The sequence below is a fragment of the Daldinia childiae genome (genome assembly GCF_008694065.1).
Source record: "Daldinia childiae strain JS-1345 chromosome Unknown Scaffold3, whole genome shotgun sequence".
Lineage (NCBI taxonomy): Eukaryota > Fungi > Ascomycota > Sordariomycetes > Xylariales > Hypoxylaceae > Daldinia > Daldinia childiae.
In genome coordinates, this window is record NW_022984644.1 from 5,697,730 (window position 1) to 5,717,610 (window position 19,881).

General features: G+C 45.7%; 3 protein-coding genes across 3 annotated transcripts; 2 read left to right on the forward strand and 1 right to left on the reverse strand.

The window, feature by feature from the left end:
• Window positions 1-7,011: 7,011 nt before the first annotated feature.
• Window positions 7,012-7,813, forward strand: GL218_04263 (FK506-binding protein 1B; the record flags this gene model as incomplete). Its single annotated transcript, XM_033580855.1, has 6 exons — window positions 7,012-7,136; window positions 7,261-7,325; window positions 7,391-7,451; window positions 7,515-7,535; window positions 7,677-7,718; window positions 7,786-7,813. 6 exons carry the CDS (start codon window positions 7,012-7,014, stop codon window positions 7,811-7,813), a joined length of 342 nt encoding a protein of 113 aa, XP_033436572.1.
• Window positions 7,814-9,405: 1,592 nt separating this feature from the next.
• Window positions 9,406-14,741, reverse strand: GL218_04264 (ATP-binding cassette transporter abc4; the record flags this gene model as incomplete). The annotated part of the gene is made up of 11 exons (XM_033580856.1): window positions 9,406-9,514; window positions 9,569-9,723; window positions 9,796-10,251; window positions 10,309-10,563; window positions 10,615-10,680; window positions 10,739-11,187; window positions 11,347-11,727; window positions 11,799-12,125; window positions 12,274-13,052; window positions 13,111-14,595; window positions 14,647-14,741. 11 exons carry the CDS (start codon window positions 14,739-14,741, stop codon window positions 9,406-9,408), a joined length of 4,557 nt encoding a protein of 1,518 aa, XP_033436569.1.
• Window positions 14,742-16,013: 1,272 nt separating this feature from the next.
• On the forward strand, window positions 16,014-19,640 carry GL218_04265 (ATP-dependent RNA helicase DHX8; the record flags this gene model as incomplete). The annotated part of the gene is made up of 1 exon (XM_033580857.1): window positions 16,014-19,640. The coding sequence occupies one exon, from the start codon at window positions 16,014-16,016 to the stop codon at window positions 19,638-19,640; it is 3,627 nt and encodes a 1,208-aa protein (XP_033436570.1).
• Between the last annotated feature and the right edge of the window lie 241 nt (window positions 19,641-19,881).

A 19,881-nucleotide genomic window follows, 5' to 3' on the forward strand; every position in this document is an offset into this window, starting at 1 on the left:
TCGTTCAGTGCGTTAGTTTGCTGCAGCTACTACATTAGCACCTCTCTGGTTCCTGACTAGGCCGAATCGCAATCTTACGCTTACATGGAGTTGGGAGTTGGCGCATGCAAGGCAACCCCCATTACATATTTATTGAATGCTAATGTCTGCATCGCCGACCATCTGACACCTAACAGGCTTGACTACGGTTGCTTCGACATGTCTAGTTTGATACTAGGTTAAGTCGTCCTCTGCTCAGCTTTCTTGTTGTTGTTCTTAGTGGTATTTCTTTTTTCATCTTCCCCTTTTTGTCTTTCTTTCCTAATTCTCATCAAGGCAAACATCCGTAGTCAACAAACGTTCCAACACTTAAAGCCAAAAATGACATACTCCCCTAGAGGCGTACCGTTACAGCACAGCGCCTAAATTTGCCACCTTACAATAGCCTAATGTTCGGGGGCTGCTATTGTTATCTATAACGTTCAGTCATAAATAGCGAGTCACCTTTCGGGGGCAAATACAAAGGTTCACATATTTAACGACATACGATATCTATTAAATATACTCTTAAACATAATCACTATGTAATCCTAATAGTTAGAACGTATTAAAACTCTCAAACTTGACAAAAATTCCATTTGCGCTCTTATTTTATGTGCAATAATAGATTAGAGTTGGTTAGACTCGACATTGAACAAATCGACACGTACGTGTATTGTTGTAATCGTTCCCAAGCGAAAAGTGAGGAATAGGGGAGAGCTAAGTATATTGTAAACCAAGTATATATCAATTCGCCTAGTTAAGGATATAAAATTACATATTAGATAAGAAGCGGATTGTCACTTTATTTCTTAGATGTCTAATCAGGTCAGGGAATATATATGTAGGTTGTTTTCGTGATTATTCAGACACTTTGGCCTCTGTGCCCAGCCCGATCCCTGGGACCTCCGTGAACTTCGGTTGGTTACATGAGTAGTTGTTACCAAATTGAGGAATGTAAATTGATACAACAATGGTTCGTGCTAGTAGGATCATCTCTTTTTCACGTCACCAAGGTTATCAGTCTATGTGAAGCCATCGTGAGACTATTTAAATGGACCCTACTCACCATAAGAAACATGTGTAAAACTCTCGATGGCATTTCCTAGGGCCACAGCGGCCTATTCCTATAGTATAGTAAGGCAATAACTAGTAAGATCAAACTAAATAATTTCTAGCGTTATAAATAGGCGTATAATCGTGGATGACTAGTTCCGCACCACCAAACTCAAGATCACGGCCCGAGAAATTGGACGAGTCCATTACACGGCAATATACGATACGAATAGTCTCGTTTCCATGTTTAGAGGACAGTATAGTAATATATGTGACGACGCGGTCAAATCTAGCTTGTGACCTAGTACGTGCGAGGGAATCGTAGCTAGGTTAGGGCTTAAGTGTACAAAAAGTCATAGGGCTAAACAAGTTTCAATGGCGAGTTTGCATGCCCTTCTTCTTCTACTACGAAAAGAATGGTTAATGTTGCAAATATTTGGTGCAGAACAGCAGAAACTATTATCCTCGCAGTCATTGGGGGAGTCTATTATTTGCTCTTGATTTCTGACATGTACAAAGCGAGAATTTCACAACGGCAATAGCGTTTACGTATGGTAGACTGTCATCTATCGGCTCATTACAATAGGTGGCAATACTAGTTATCGTTGTTACAACAAACTTCTATCTCAGTAAATGATAGGTCTGATGCTCGGGTAGGGTTGCTGCTTCTCCCCGTCGTGCAGCTCTCGGGCTCTTGGGCGTACTGCGTAATTATTCATTACTACAGCAGTGCCATGACATATCGTCGGGGCATCTTGAACCCTTCTACGCATAATCAGCAGGGGCCCCCTCCCCCCCAAAACAAGTACAGTACACGATCCAAGCAGCAATATCGTGTTGACCGTACTTCATACACCACAGATTTAGGGCTCCTATGCACTCATGCCCTACAAGATATTAGTCGCCTTTCAAACTATCCGAGGATCACTAATCCGCGGTCTGGATGCTTAGATGGGGTATATACTAGAGTTTACCGAAACCCTATCCACACCATACCCATTCCTTAAAGATAAATCAAAGCCGAGTTCATTGCCAATGTCTCTGGTATGGCGTCACTACAACTGTAGCCGATCTTCTAATGACGTGTAGGGCCTTGCAATCTAGACGCCCAAGGGGTCGAATAGGCACGAATCGAGGCTTAGTTCTCGGGTTGAAGTTCTGTGATTGTCCATATCTCAAGAAGCATACTGTATGTAAACCAAGAGGGATTCGTACTGCCCGAGGGTTGCTCCAATGACAGGGTGAAGCTAGCCATCACATATATGCCCCCCTTTATGTCAGTATGCAGCTCTTAACCAGCACACTAGTAGAAGTAAGGCGTACTAGATTCTCAGACCAATATCGAGGGCTGTGATCGATATCTTAGCAATGCACCCTACCATTGACCACAACGCATGAGTGAGTCACCTATTCTTGTCGACCAGGTTAATTTAACACGAGCTCCTTCGAGAATCATCTTTGGTGCGAATCGGGAAGTACGCCTGTCGTTCCGACCAATCATCACCGGAAACGGAGTAGTTGCCGGTTGTCGTCGTAGCCTGTTTTTTCTAGCTCAGCATATTTTGATAGAGAGGCTTAAAGGCTGATGGAAGATATATCATTTCGCCTATGACATCATTCGTCAGCGGATTGCCCAATATGCGGCTGCATCTGGGGACTAATCCCTGGTCTCGATTCAAGTGTCTACTTGGGTAGGATGAAAGTCTGAAGCGCCGTCAAGGATTACGATCTGGATTCCGCCGTGACTTGCATACTCCCCTTACATTGGGAGTGTTGTTGTACATGCACACAACCGAGACTTACATATGGTGGTGACAAAAGGTTAGAGCCGCGTCACCCCTGGTCTTGTTTAAGATTTCGCGTAGCTGCATCAAGCTGATCGATGGACGTCTCACTTAGTGAGGTTACCCTGGATCTCTCCTGATCTAATTCCCTAGGGAAACTTCCACATGGTTCTAGCAAACATACAGTTGAGTTGATGGTTTAATGCATGCATCTGCTAAGATGAGTGGCGTAGTAATGGGAAGCTATGTTGGGCGGTTTGTTGTTACTTATCCACTAGGGATATGTAATTACTTTCGCTTTATGCATCTGTCGTCCAATGGGTTTCTCGGGTAACATTCGTGCACAGGTTCAAAGAGAGAACCTGACGGCTGGTGATGTCAGAAGGCCGTCGCCTAACTATCTAGCATCGGAGGTGTCTATTCCCAAGTGACGTAACTGCTATGAAGCGAAGACCCTTTCGGGCAATCAATCCAATCCAGTGGCGTCCTTTTACAGTGCAGCGTTGGTCTGGTGATGAGTGATCGTGTCGGTTTCTCGCAGAGTGCTTCTACGCTTTCCTCGTTTGACCTTCTTTTTTACCCTCTCAATCGTCGCCCCGTGAGTTGTGGGATGGTAGCACAGAGAATGTCAAGCAGATTGAGATGTGACAGAATGCCCATATCCCTTGCATCAGTCGCTTCATCTTATTCGCTGCCCCAGCCATGGGTCCTGGATCGGCAATTGATATCATAAAAGAGAACGGGCGGAACGTTTTCCGTCGCCGATACAACAGGTCCCAGGCGGTCAAGTTGGCTATGCGCGAAATAGATACAAAAATTCCTTGGTAGAACCTATAACAACCGCGGCGTAAGTGGGTAGGTGGACGGATAACCGGGTGAGAATGCAGTTCCGTATCGCTATTGCAACTCCCTGTCAGACGTTTGCGTCAGTCATGTGCTATGGAACATGCAGGACCCTTCGAAGGATTCATTCGCAGGGGCAGTGTCCCCCGCGTAGATCTTGGTAGCTCTCCTTGCGGGCCATGCCATATTGCACATGCGCACATGGACGAAAGGTCCAATCATGACGAGAGATTCGCAAACCTATCCGAAAGCGTGTTGGGCGCTATGACGGCTAGGGTGCACCTGCAGATCGCCCGCCTTTCCCATCACTTGGTATTGGTAGAGCAGGGTGAACGTGTAGCTGAAGACTGACGTCTTGTTGCATTCGCACGAGCAAGAGGGAATAAGACAAAGGACCCCTCCTGCATCTGCTCTAGATGATGCCTTCATAGCCCGAGGTAGAGATAGATTAGCTCTACCTCCTTATCTTGATAGTAGGTAGTAGGCCGAGGCCGCGTTGCATATGCCAGATGGGAGGTGGAGGAGTGGCGGTAACGTTGACCTTCAGCTTGCCAGCTTGCCAGCTTGCTAGAGGGCTAGAGGGGTAGAGGGGTTGCAAGGTGCCTCACAAAGTGCCTTGCAAAGCGGCTGGCGGACCATAGTAACACAAGAGGTTGCAGAAGAAGTTATCAGCTGATCCAGCACGAGCCTAAACTGCGAAACTGCGAATTGCGACGAAACCAAGCACGTCTATTCTGACCAATTTTGAAGAGGTAAGAAAGGAAGCGTATTGAAAACGTCAGAGTTCCCAAGCAAAACGACACCACAACTGCAAGTCGCGATCGTCGCCACACCGAGGGACCCCTACTCCAGTGAACAAGTCAGAAGTATCACATATTATACGGGTTTCCCATCCCATGTATGTATGGACCCTAGCCGAGCTAAGAGATGCTAGAAGATGCAGGGTCGCCAAATGCGGGAATCAGACGAGACGGTTCGGGTATCTTACAAGATACGCTATAGAACGTGTGAACGTGTAGAACGTGTGAACGTGTAGAACGTGCAGATAGATAGAGCGTATAAGAAAGAAGAGTATGTAGAAAGAAAGGTGGGAGGAATGCAAGTGCCCTTGCCCGCCTGCAAGGATCTGTCATAAGCGATCGACCGACCAACCCCACGGATAGCCCCGCACCGAACCCCAAAAGATCTTCAAGAGACGTTCTTTCCCTCGACTATTTTAGGTATTCCAGTGCGGAATTCGTACAGAATAGAGGGCGCTACTGCGATCAAGTCCGTACTTTTTTCTTCGGACTTTCCGTCTAAGTACGTAGCTATGCATATCGGATTTTTTTGATAAAGATATAGAAGCTATAAAACTATTTGATATATACCTGGTATAACATATACATACACACACTCACACACACCTACACACACTCATATACACGATATGATTACTTATCTGAGATAGTGTTAACCTAGGTAGACGAGCCCATTTTTTTAATAGGCGCGATATGTACATGCATACATTTGAAGCTACATCAGTAAATCAGTAACCACATATTGCCTACCATAGCGGCAAAGGGTGGTTTTGAGAAACGATTCCTCGACCGAGTACCGTACCTCCCATATGCATTATTCATTAGAGAGGCAACGTTATTTCTCAGAGAATTATTTCTCGACGAATAATCGTTTCTCGAAAAAAAAACAAAATTTTCAATTCTTTTAATTTTTTTTAATTTTTTTTTTTTTTTTTACACTCGAGCTGATTCGAATAGTGGATTTTGGACTTTGGACATTTCATGGGATTTACGGGTTGCGGGTTTTACTACTAGGCCAATTGGGGTTTAATACATGCACGCGAGAATATCTTATTATTCAGCATTATATGCTTTATCTAATCAAAAAAAATCTTAATTTCAAGTTGAGAAACGATTTTCTACCCGAAAATGATAATCTAGACAAAAACGATTTTTCTCAGGTAAATAATTATACGTATGAATAACCGTTTCTCAAAACCACCCTTTGCCGCTATGGTAGGTACTTAGATATGTTGGGTAGTAATCAGATTAGTGCGTTTTAGCAGTCTAGCTAGGTAATCCAATAGCACCACGGGTATATACGGAAACAGATACCCAAGATTAGGTTTATGGTGCTAAACCACTTCACATTAGATACATGTTAAGTAATACATATGATAGGTGCAAGAGTAAATAGTTCATGTATGAGGTAAAGTAAGAATATTGAAGTTCATACATGCAAGCAGCTTTCCATATGAAGAATAAATTATGTACTCGTCACTTGTTTAGTTTAGGGCATGGTTTAGCAGGTGCGCATTATACATGTATAGGCCAATGTAGTCAATGTATTGTGCAGTTATCATGTTGATTGACGTAAGGTTCCATCATTCGAAGTATGCATGCGAGGTAGGTATACAATGTACCTAGGTACTTTGTGACATTTATTAAACCTTTCTGTATACTTTTTGTCGGAAAGAATTCATTAAAAGGGGGACAAACTTACTTTGGGGAAACTTTATTCGCCCGCACATTCGGGTTTGTTCCTGCCTTGTCGTCTGTCATACGTTGATGTAGATCGGGTACCTGGCAACACATGGAACTTACACCAACATTCCTAAGCATCCACCTTGCACCTTGCACCTACCTACTATTTACAGCTTAGAAGTAATGGAAGCTGGAGAATTTTTGTAAAGGCCTACATAGTTTTGGTGAGGGACAGGGTAACAATGCAAATACGCTAGTTTATGTATAAATTATGTACGTTATGTACCTCTCTACCTTTTTAGATCACAAGGTACATGTACATACATACCTTAAGGTATACTACTTATATTGACGCCCTATTAAGGTACTTGATGGGCCCTATTACGTGCTTCATCCATGAAACTCAGACCCTCGAAAAAATATTCGTTCTTCGTCCTCCCCCGTTTTCACTATTTAAGGTTGACTACCTCCTCCCTCACCACCCCTCCGAGTTTTTTCTGTTTGACGTAGTCCATTCAAGTCAACTCTTATTTATTTGTGGTCTACCTGGATACTCTATTCCAAGGTGAGTAAGGGTTGTCCTCGAGCCCCTCCTATTCTTCTACCCCCATTACACTATAACTACTCTAATAACTACCTCTACCGCTATTCTTGAGCCTCTTGGGTACCCACGCCTACTTGTCTCCGCAGTGATAAAAAAAACGCTAAAACATTTCCATCGTAGCTTCGTCAACTCACCAGAGCAATTGACGAAAAAAAAGAAAGGAGAAGAAAAAAAAATATCCTCAAACATAATTTCTTTTCCAACCACAAATCCAACTATCACCATGGGCGTCACAAAGACCGTCATTGAGGAGGGCACCGGGGCTCAGCCTTCTCCCGGTCAGTCTGTTACTATCGAATACACTGGCTGGCTCAAGGATACCTCCAAGCCAAATAACAAGGGCACTCAGTAAGTACAGACAGCAATGTGCCAATGTTTCAATGCCCCGCTACCTGAGATATTTGAATGCTGGCTTGGCATTGACGTCAAGGATAGCTGGAGGCTCATAACAGTTGACTGACCTATGGACCAGATTCGACTCTTCGGTTGGCCGGGGTGACTTCGTCACCAAGATTGGCGTTGGCCAGGTTATCAAGGGTATGCTATCCCTTTCGACTTCCATTTCTTTTGCATGCTGATACTGATGTTGTATTGCATATTAGGTTGGGATGAGGGTGTTCCCCAGATGAAGGTTGGCGAAAAAGCAACGCTCGATATCACTAGGTACGATATTACCCCCCCATCAGAATTAGTAGTTAGCATTTATACTGACTTACATCACTGTAGCGACTTTGGCTACGGAGCCAGGTAAGCTCCTTCCATCCCTCCCATTCCTCCCCTGCTCTAATTTTCATATGCAAAATTGTCAATATCCACTCTACTCGTTCCCCTCTTGATCCCCCCAACGGCATAATTCTTAAAGAGACGCGAGACTGACAAATCTCTTAGGGGCTTCACCGGCCACATCCCCCCCAATGCTGACTTAATCTTGTAAGTACCATAGTCAAAGCGGACATGTCGTCCGAGGTCATGCCCGATGCTAACCTCTGTCTTCCAGCGATGTTCATCTGAAGAAGATCCAGTAAATTGCCATTCGAAATAGTTCTCCAATATGGGAATGAACTTTTGTTCATGCAATTCGGCAATGGGCACGGCATAGGATAGGAGGTTCTCGCTTCAGTTAGGTTTCCTTTTTTCTTGCTGCATGCAGCATGGGCTAGGGCGGCTTCTGTGTGAGAGGCTAGAATCAGACAATCGTTGACCACTGAAATCCTCTACTCGCTTGTGCTCTATTTTCGTGATACCGTGCCGAATGTCTGGGACTCGCAGATGGATCAAAGTACATTTGTCACCTCCTGGATGCAACTGTATCATATGATCATAAAGCCCTTCTAAAGTCATCTGTCTAAACCTGGACTAGCCCGAATCGAGGCTACTCGCAGAATCTCTGTTTCACAGCAGATGGGAGGTTGCAATAAAAGTTCGAGTTTGTGACCGAACCTAGTGTGTTGCGTGGTAAAGATATGAATCGACACCCTTTCCTGGAGGCATGAATTCGATATCTCTAGTAGTATCTAATGCGTCTCGCGCAAAGAGCCTGAAATATTCAAGATCTACATTATAAACGCGCGAGTCGTATGTCCAATCGTCTGATGAACGTATATGACTTGACTTCGCTTAGATAGCTCACCGTAGAGTGAGGTCGCGCTGTCAGTTACACAATCTGAGACAGGTCTGTCGACAAATCTACTAAGGAGAATGCGATCGGCCGACGTTGGTGTCCGCCGTTGTAACACGATGGCCGCTTCCAGCCGCTTCTATCGCACGGAGAATAGATATAGGAAAGATTAGGCTCGCGGGTTCGTGGTTGTTATGCGTGCGATGTGATGAATATAGATTGATTGCGTAAGAGGAGAAACGAATGAGCTTCGTTATCTCCTTTTTTTGAGATATTTACCTCGACACCGTTCTGGTTCTGCCCGAGGTCTCATTTGAGACCGTGAAAATAGGCGATGATAGAATTACATGAGCCAATAGGGCCGGTATAAGGATACCCGTCACCGGCAATCTAGATGAATTACCTATCATTTCAAGCGGCAAGTTACATTGTTTATCAAATATACATAGTAACGGAATGACTTACTGCAATTCATTCGGTCTTTTGAAACGGTCGAAATACCGCTCTAATATTTTCGATAGTCGGAAATCCATGTCTAAGACTAACTAACTGTACCCGATTATCGCGGCCTGAATATTCCCAACAGTGTAAAGGAGGGGTGAAGCCCTTACGTTGTTCATCGAGTCTCGATAAGTCAAATTCCATTTCTTTTCTTACACACCGATGCAACCTTGTCATCAATAGTGGTGTGAACTATATAAAAGTTGCGCCCGAAGTTCCCGGCGTAAATCGAACCAACAGCGAGTCAGATCGGAAGAGAGCGGCTTTTATTTTAATTTTATTTTATACAAAACCTTGGTTAAGCGCGGAAGCCCGTGTTGCCACACTTCGACTTCATCTGATTACCCGAAGTTATCCTGTAGAAATGAAAGGGGTAGATAATATTCATATCCGGGACTTGTATTTAATACCATTTGTCTATCGGCATTGGAGCTATTCAAATTTATATATGTTCATCTCTATATTCTGTATTGACTCATAAAAAAAACCCCCCATGTCTTAGTCCTTAGCAGTAAGGAACTTCTCTAGATCCTCAAACTCCCCGCTATGCTTCATCATATCGTAAAACTGTCCCTTGGCCTCGTAGAGCTCTTTCGGGCTTCCGACCCTGAATAATTAGTTAGCTGATGCCCCAATCTCATATTGAAATAAGAACACATACTCAACAGCTGTACCGGCGCTCATAACCACTACGCGGTCGTAGTCGATAATCGTCTTCAGGCGATGTGCGATGGTGACCAGCGTCCTGTCCCTTCCGTGCTCGTTCAGTTCTTTCCTTAGGACTTCTTGGATTCCTTGATCGGTCTCGTAATCCATCTGTGGTAGGAATGTCAGTTAATGCAAGCAGGTAACGGTAAAAGCGAAAGAGGGTAGACTAAAAACACATACGCTTGCAGTCGCTTCATCTAATAGCAGCAACTTGCTTTTGCGTACTAAAGCTCTACAGAGCGAAAGTACTTGCCGTTGACCGTGAGAGAAATTCTCTCCCTTAGGCTTTACCGGTGTCGAAAGAGTGATTCCTATGTCACCTGGCACTTCGTCAGAGTAAGTACCGTTTATCCCGTTAGAATGACCGTTGCCGTTTTGTGCCCCTTCTCCGTTCTGGTGGAATTGGAAAGATGCAATCCCACTGCAGTACTGGAGGGCTTTCTCCAGTGTCTCTGGGGGAATCTTCCCTGTGGGGTTTAGATTGGATCTCACGTCTCCGTTAAACAGGACTGCCTCTTGAGGGATAATTGTAAGTGCTTCTCGGAGCTTCCTACGTGGAAACTTGGTAATGTCTACACCGTCGAAGAGTATTTGCCCCGAAACGATATTCGTGAAGCGTAGTAAAGATAGAACCAACTTCAAGTAAATCCTAAGTCAATACGTTGCCATTTAGATTCTGTGTGTTAGACTTACAGTGCTCTTTCCAGATCCAGTACGTCCGACGACAGCAACCCTCTCGCCGGCGGCAAATTTGAGGTTAATATTCTTCAAGATTTCCGGTCCATCTACATCGTATTTAATGGTTACATTACGGAACTCGACCTGTCCGCTTGTCGGCCAGTTCTCAGGCAAGAGGGATTCGGGATTATCAGAGTGTTCGCCAACGCCTTTGTACTCATCCGGGTTCTCCTCGGGTTTGACAGCGGCATACTCTCGAACTCGATGGAACTATAACTGTATTAATATATGTCCCTGAAGGCATCTCTAAGCTTAACTCACACTCTGCAACTCGATTTCAAGCTCATTGCTTGACCTCACAAGGAATATGATAAGCTGGCTGAGTGTCTGGTTTCCGTATTAGCAAGTCAAGTCTGATAAACTTCGAAACCAAGAACTGCCTTACCGTCGCGTTTGTTAACGAAAACCCGACAAGTCCAGCTGCTACAAGACCTGCTTGGGATACAGCAATAGCACCCGCGGCGACTGTGACCAGGGTGGTAGCCATATCGACCTTAAGCGCGACCCATCGGTTACAATTGTACTGGGCTTCGCAAGCTTTCTCGAACACCCGTAACTTATCCGCCAGTTGATCACCGAAGATTTGAGGCATATTTACGCGAGCGCGGATTACGGCGAGACCAGCTAGACTATCAGCAAACTGGGCGAACAGGGGCGACTGTGAAGATGCTACCAGCCGCTTGATCGCTACGGAAGTTCTCGTGTACATTTCTCCTGCGGCAATCCCAACGGCGCAACAGGCGGCGGCGGGTAACATGAATATGGGAAGTACGGAACCGACGGCTGCAATTTGGAACCCGAGCCGTGTGACCATCTCGACACATAGTCGGAGCACTATATTTAGAAGAATTAGCTTTCGAAGGAGAGATTACCACTATAGTAGTGCCTCGTATGATTTACGGGATACTAGTGTTTGCCTATGCAGTACTGATGCTGCGACAACGGGTCGAGAGATAAATAGGGGCTGACGAAGATTAACGAAGATTGACTTACTCCCAGCCAATGTTGTATCGATAGAGTCCATATCCCGCGAGAACCGGTTGACAACTCGACCAACAGGCGTTGCCTTGTACCAGGAGAGAGGAACACTCATCATAGCTTTTATAAATGTAGAGTGTAGTGACCGCGCGGCATACCAACCGCCGTTCTCATATGCGATGTAGGTCAGTCCATTAAAAACGGCGTCTGCAAGACTCCATAGCGCATAGATGCCAAGATAGAATCCAATGTCGTATGCGTCGTCTCTCCCATACGCGTCAACCCAGACCGCAATCCACAGTCCCGTTCCCACAAACGTGGCAGTAGAAAGGGTACTCATTATAATGGCAAGTATCGCATAGAACGGGTTTCCAAAGAGCCGCATGTATTGAAAGACTTCAAGGATATGCTCATTAGTTCATTTTCATCGCTGAAGGAGTATATAGATAGTTGATAGTAATACTCACATTGCAGACGAGCTGTCTGTCCAGTCTTCATAGCCTCCTGCGTTACTTCATCCCGGTTTCTATCCTGAGAGCTCTTTATGTCGCCATTAGGTTTCTTTCCATTAGTAGTTAAGCCATTACCCTCGACGCCGTTAGAAGCTGCTGTTTCCGCGGTCATGTCGACATTGCCATCATCAAGAGTCGTTGAATTTAACGTCACGGATTTCCGAACGACGCCGAGATTCTGTTCAATGTTCTTGACCGAGCCATTTTCTAAAGCTATTGAGAGGTCCGCCTGAGGCGCAATCCATGGCATTTGGGTAACAAGCACCACGGTTCTCCCTTTGACTATAATTTCAACAGTTAGTTAAGTTCGAATTAGAATAAATCTTAGGGTTAGATGATATGCTAACAGCATCTAAATGTTCTTGGTAGAGTGGCCTGTACCTTGAAATATGGTTGAAGGGGGTTCTATACAAGTCTAAAATATACTTACGTAGATCACCGCAGAAAGCTTCTTCCCACAACAATGCCGACGTCTTAGAATCCAAAGCAGAAAATACGTCGTCAAGTAGGATCACAGAGGCTTTCGAGTATAGTGCTCGTGCGAGAGCAACTCGGGACTTCTGACCTCCAGATAGGGAGGCCCCGTTCTCGCCGACTTCAGTACCGTCTCGTTCCAGGAACTCGTTAAAGTCGATCGGAAGGCCACAGGCGTTTATCACTCTGTCATATCGTACCTGCTCGAAGGGGCTGTTGAAAAGAATGTTCTCGCGAATCGTCTCGTTTTGCAACCAAGGACTCTGAGACGCGTAGGCAATATCCTTAGGGCATGTAATTTCGCCGCTCTCAAGAATGGTCTCGCCCAGGATCGACATGAGGAGTGTTGACTTCCCACTTCCGCTCGGGCCCGTTACTACATTTAACCCACCTTCGACAAAATCGATCGAGATATCTTTCAAAGCAAACGACGCATTCTTATTGCGCCTGAAAGTAGCATTGCTGACATGAAGCGGGCCAACTGGATGATAACGCAAGGGTGTGGTGTTATTGAAGTAACGGTCTAGACGTTTGATAGAGACGCTTGCAGCGGTGATTCCTCGTGACATTTGAGATGCTTGCGACAGGTTTCGGCGCAGCGTCCGGACCAATGTTATTGCTGTGAAAGCGACATCTGCCGTCAGGGGCTCTTTGCGTGCTAGTACCTGCAAGGCAAATATAAGAACCAGTGATAGATTGGGGATAGCTTCGGTAAGCTGATTTAGGGCGATATAACTAACATTCGAACATCAGTACGTCTTGAAGTAGTGGTATTAGGAGAGGCCTAACTTACAGAATATTTAGGGACCATATTTTCTTTTGCTCACCGAACCTAATCTCGTTGACTCGGTTGATAATAGCCTCTTCCCAAGAGAAATATTTGATCGCTCTAATTGAGGCAAGGTACTCTGAAATGGCTGAAATTCTCGAGTCTTGTATTCTCTTCATATCATGTTGGATATCTACCATACGCCGAGCGATCAGAAGCGGAAGCGGTGATAGAAGTATCATTACAACAATGCCAACAAGGGCTGACCAGTCTAACAATTCATACAGACCCCAGAGAGCCACGATTGATCCAACCGATACTCCGCAGACTACTAGGACGATGTCTCGAGCTCTTATAATGGATTCTATATCAGCACCCATGAGGTTTGCCAAACGTCCCGTCGACGTAGTGCCCTGTTTAATTGTTTCACCTTTGCCTACGGTAGCAATCTCGGCGAACACATCGTCGTCTAATTCCATTGAGTCCATTGCTTTATAGTATAACTCCTGCGTCAATGCAGTTCTGACACGTACAACTAAACGAGTCGAAGTGAAGATGTATTGCTGATAACACACAGAACGCGACAGTGGACCGACAAACAGGAGTATTAGCCAAACCCAGGGTCGAAATGGAGACTTCTCGGGGTTAGTTAGGAAGCCAAGCAGTTTATACATAGCATACGGTGCTATGAGTTCGAGAAGGAAAGCAAAGACAACCCATGTGCTCATAGCGGCGATTTCCTTAGGTAGGAAGTATGCCAGCGTCCAGAGCGTGGACTTGCCTTTCCGACGTGCCTCCTTAATCCTAGAAAGGAGAAGCTTCGGGTCGTCATACCATGGGAGTGTAGGAAGCTCATCTAGAGTCACCTGTCGACGCATACCCCTGATCATGAGAGGCGTAAGCCATTCGTACGTTACGAAGTACTCCAACCAACTGCAGGTCTCTTCGGGAGAGGGTTCTTTAATTGGTATCTCCTCGTAGAAATCGAGACTCAACGATGGGGGTATCCATTTTCTTGGTGTAATAAGAGCTACCAAAACAGCAGCAGTCAAAGTTGATACACTACAGATTACCATTGGACTCAAATTCTTAGAGAAATCCGTATCGATATACGGAAGAAGTTCCTCTACAGCAAGGATGAATAGAGACCCAGCAAGGACGGTATTAACGTGATGAAGGGCAACATGTCTCCACTCTAAATCATTGATCAGTCGCAAGATTCCAAGAATGAAGGCATAGGCCAAGACGGTAACATCAGTCCACCGGCCTGCATTCTGGGTAGCAGCAACGATCGTAAAGGCTAGAGAAGCAGCCCGAAAGATCTGGCCGGATAACTCAAACGGTAATGATATTCCTTGGATATTCCCTTCAGGTTTAGAAACCTTAGAGTAGGGGCGGTGAAGTAGATATCTGATAATGACAAAGAAGGACGCAACGACGATAGTAAGTTGTAGGTAGCCAGCTTTGGCAAAATGAGAAAGGCTGTGAACCCATTGAAGGTCCGAAGCACTATATGAGTCAGTTATGAGAGTCATATCCTCTTATCCGGGGAGAACGTACGTATTCTTTTCATAGTCGCTCTTCAAAGTAAAAAAAGATTGGGAGCGGAAAGGAACCGCGTCCCAACCATAGTTTCTAAAGATGACTTGATCCATGGCTTTTCATGGTAGTGACTCGAACTTCAACATCCAGATATGATGAGTGGTGATAAACACTCAATTAGTCAACACAGACATTGAGAAGAGTCAACCTGTTATTCGGTTAATTAATACTCGGTACCAACCTATCTAGGTACCTAGGTAGATTGCGTGCTCGGCGACAATTATAGGTAGGATAGGTAGGATAAGCTCGGAGCCTAGTTTAGAAAGGACCCCTGCCAAGAGGGGAAAATTTAATCTTAATTGCCTGAAGCTATTCTGACTGGACTACGGATCCTATGTTACGAGCTTCGATATATACCCAGCAAAGCAGATCTACACCGGTATACCGGCGCCTACGCCTACCTCAGCTATTCGATACCTATAATCTAAGGTGGGTTGCAGTTCTTTCACCGACTGAGTCACTTGTCTTAATCCGGGTAGGTAACGTCCAAAGATGCATATGTATAGCGCAGCATAGTGGAGCGTCAGCAGGATCACCTCATTCGGACGCACCATGAGCTCTTCTTCTTCTTCTTCTTACTAGCTAGGGGAACGATAAGATAGAATTTGATGAGCGATGAGAGAGGTACACAAGCGAGTAAGAAAGCGACGACGGTTAGTAACTGGCCTATAGTATAAATGGTGTTGAGCATGAGACTCGGAAAAGGTTGGTTTTGGGGTAGTGCAAACAGTCAATCGGAAAGTCTCCGAACCAGACATATTTCCTCATTAGGTATACCAGTAGTAGTATTTATAGATCGTCGACTTTGTTAATATGCCTTACATTGGGTAGGCAGATATATGACTTCGATTAGGAGTCATGATTGTAGTTGTAAGAATGTGAGTTTATGAGAAAGACTAGAGGTCTTGAAATAGTGAATACAGTGCGCTATTACACTCTTCTGTCCTAAAGTATCTCTTAATGTACAATTAGGTAATCAGATTAAGCTTTCGCAGGGCTAGGTACATGAGGTACTCATGTAATTACAGCGGGGTACGTATCAGCCACGAACAGTCAAAGCGTGGCGCGTATCTTGACTTGGTTCGAGCTTGTTGCATTAACTTTTTGCCTTCCCAATATCACATTGACAATGCCGTAGAACGCGACAACAAAATACGTACATGTAATATATCAGTGACTCACCGCCGGAATACTCATAACGACATGAAATGCGAACGATATACTAAAGTGTCGCTCGTTTCTACCTCTCGAGGCTTGCGCTAACGTTTATCCACGACGCTCCCCCAACTCGATAATATCCTATTCTTCCCAGTAGCATCGACATAATGGATGACGACTTCGCCGAGCTCGAGCTTTTGTCGCTCGTGTCAAAGGTTACCTCTGAGCTTCAGAATCACTTAGGCATTTCCGAAAAGACTCTAGCCGAATTTATTATTGCTAAACGACTAGAATGCAACGGTTTCTCCGAGTTTAAGAGCGAGTTGGCCAAATTAGGCGGCGCAAGTTGGCCTGACAGTTTATTCGACAGTGTCGATCGTCTGGTCCGGACTATGCATCCTAAATTCAGGGCCGAGAAGGAAGCAGCAGAGGAAGACCATCAGCCAGTTCGGACCTTCGAAGAGAAAGAGACACTTTTCAAGGGCCTTAGCATTCCTGACAAGGAAGTTAAGGCTGGAAATGGGGACGATATCGATGAGACGTTAGCGCTATTGGAAGGATTGGAGGGTAAGGCTAGAGGCACGCGTTCAGAAAGAGCATCGAGAAAACGGTCACGTAGCCCCGAGAGAGAAGACGGTACGGACTCGGGACATAAGAGAAAAGAGAGATACCGTTCTAGGGATCGTAAGGATCATAGAGATCGAGGATATGACGATGATGATTATAAAAGTAGCTTTAGAGAACGAGGAAGCCGAAGGGACGGGCGCGACGAACATCGATCACACCGCAACGGTGACAAAGAGAGGAGACGGAAATATGACGACGAGGACGACAATGATCGTAGACTCAAGTACGCTCCCGAACCCGAAGTCGACGATTCACCTATATTATACAAAGTATACGATGGTCATGTCACTGGTCTTAAAGATTTTGGCGCATTCGTCAATTTACATGGTGTGAAAGGCAAAGTAGATGGAATGGTACATATTTCAAATCTAGTTCAAGGCCAAAGAGTCAATCACCCTTCGGATCTATTGACAAGGGGTCAGGATGTCAAGGTCAAAGTTGTCAAGATTGAAGCGAACAGAATAGGACTATCTATGAAGGATGTCGATCAGGAGACAGGTATGGACCTTGCACCTCAAGCTAGAATACAGTCGGGCGCCAATATGGAGAGTCTTGGTAGTCGGAACGGTGTTGCTCCTCGAAACGACGACAATTTGGCTGCACTTTCTAATTATACTGGCCCTCCGAGACAGCATAAAAAGAGGATGACCTCTCCAGAACGATGGGAGATACGACAACTTATTGCTTCCGGCGTGGCCAAAGCTTCAGATTATCCCGATTTAGAAGAGGATTATAATGCTACATTGAGAGGAGAAGGTGAAATGGAATTAGAAGAGGAAGTCGATATTGAAGTGAGGGAGGAGGAACCCCCCTTCCTCACGGGTCAAACAAAGCAATCACTCGAATTATCGCCGATTAGAGTTGTGAAGGCGCCAGATGGTTCATTGAACCGTGCGGCAATGTCAGGTACGGCACTAGCGAAGGAAAGGAAGGAACTACGACAACAAGAAGCGGAAGCTGCACAGGATGACTCAAAGGTCGATCTTGCATCTCAATGGCAAGACCCAATGGCAAACCCTGATAATAGAAAATTTGCTAGTGATTTGCGCACTACAAAAACAATTGCGCCAAAACCTGACGCCGTACCTGAATGGAAGAAAGCTGTCGCACCTAAAGATCAATCATTTGGTAGACGAACCAATATGTCTATTAAGCAACAAAGGGAAAGCCTTCCCGTCTTCGCTTTCCGAAATCAGCTTATTAAAGCTGTGCACGAGAATCAAATCCTAATTGTCGTAGGTGAGACTGGATCCGGCAAAACTACTCAACTTACTCAGTACCTTGCTGAGGCCGGCTTCACCAACAATGGCATGATAGGTTGTACACAACCACGTCGCGTCGCAGCCATGTCCGTGGCAAAGCGTGTCGCGGAAGAAGTTGGCTGTCAGTTGGGTCAAGAGGTCGGCTATACCATTCGTTTCGAGGACTGCACAAGCCCAGCAACCAAAATCAAGTACATGACAGATGGTATGTTGGAGCGTGAGATCCTGCTTGATCCCGATCTAAACCGATATTCGGTTATCATGCTGGATGAAGCCCACGAGCGAACTATCGCAACCGATGTTCTTTTCGCGCTTCTCAAGAAGACCATCAAGCGTCGAAGCGACTTGAAGATCATTGTCACATCAGCTACTCTAGACGCTGACAAATTCTCGGCCTACTTCAACGAGTGTCCCATCTTCACCATTCCCGGTCGCACGTTCCCTGTGGAAATCTTATATAGCAGAGAACCTGAGTCGGACTACCTCGATGCAGCTCTGGTGACGGTCATGCAGATCCACCTTACGGAACCCCCTGGAGACATCTTGGTCTTCCTTACGGGCTCGGAGGAAATCGACACTGCGGCAGAAATTCTGTACGAGCGAATGAAGACCCTTGGCCCGGGTGTCCCTGAGCTGATCATTCTTCCGGTATACTCAGCACTCCCCAGTGAGATGCAGAGCAGGATTTTTGACCCTGCGCCTCCTGGCTGTAGAAAGGTTGTGATAGCTACCAATATCGCCGAAACCTCTATCACAATTGATCACATCTACTACGTTGTGGATCCCGGCTTCGTCAAGCAGAATGCTTACGATCCAAAGCTTGGCATGGATTCTTTGGTTGTCACGCCTATCTCGCAAGCTCAAGCTAACCAACGCGCCGGCCGTGCCGGACGAACCGGTCCAGGCAAATGCTTCAGATTGTATACTGAGGCCGCCTATCAGTCTGAAATGCTTCCGACCACCATTCCGGAGATCCAGCGCCAGAATCTAGCGAATACAATTCTTATGCTCAAGGCTATGGGTATTAACGATCTCCTTCACTTCGACTTCATGGACCCGCCACCTACAAACACCATGTTGACTGCCCTAGAAGAATTGTATGCCCTGTCAGCATTGGACGACGAAGGCCTTCTAACTCGTCTTGGTCGTAAGATGGCCGATTTCCCTATGGAACCCGCCTTAGCTAAAGTCCTGATCGCCGCGGTTGATATGAGCTGTTCCGACGAGATTCTTAGCATCGTAGCCATGTTGAATCTTAACGTGTTTTACCGACCGAAGGAAAAGCAATCTCAAGCCGATCAAAAGAAGGCCAAATTCCACGATCCGTCCGGCGATCATCTTACCCTTCTCAACGTCTACAACGCCTGGAAGCAGAGCGGCTTTTCGGCTCCGTGGTGCTTTGAGAACTTCATCCAAGCACGTTCAATGAAGCGAGCGAAAGATGTCCGCGAGCAGATAGCGAAAATTATGCAGCGCTATCGACATCCCATCGCTTCCTGCGGCCAAGATACCCAGAAGGTCAGACAAGCTCTGTGCTCGGGCTTCTTCCGCAACTCAGCAAGAAAAGACCCTCAGGAAGGCTACAAGACTTTGGTCGAGGGTACACCAGTCTACCTACATCCAAGCTCGGCACTATTTGGAAAACAGGCAGAGTGGGTCATCTATCACACGCTGGTTCTCACCACAAAGGAATACATGCATTACACCACTAGCATCGAACCTAAGTGGCTTGTCCAAGCTGCACCTACCTTCTTCAAGGTTGCGCCTACGGACAAGCTCAGCAAGCGGAAGAAGGCTGAGAGGATCCAACCGCTATACAATAAGTACGCAGCAGAAGACGACTGGAGACTCAGCGCCCAGCGAAAGGTTGGACGGTCTGGCGGAGGAGGTGGTACCTGGGGTTAATAGTGGAGGCGTTTTGTGTACAGCTGCCCTCATTAAAGATGATCCAAAGGCGGATCAAATGGCAGACCTACAGTGTGTCCCCAATAGTTCCATAGTCCCTCTTGCTAGCGGTTCTGGAAGGTTGATATTTAGCACAAGGGAGTTCGGTGTATTCCTTACCGCGACCTTCACCGCGCATAGGCCAGGTAGTTTTAAGCAATAGAGATTTATATTAAATCCTTGTGTTTCCGTTGCACAGAGT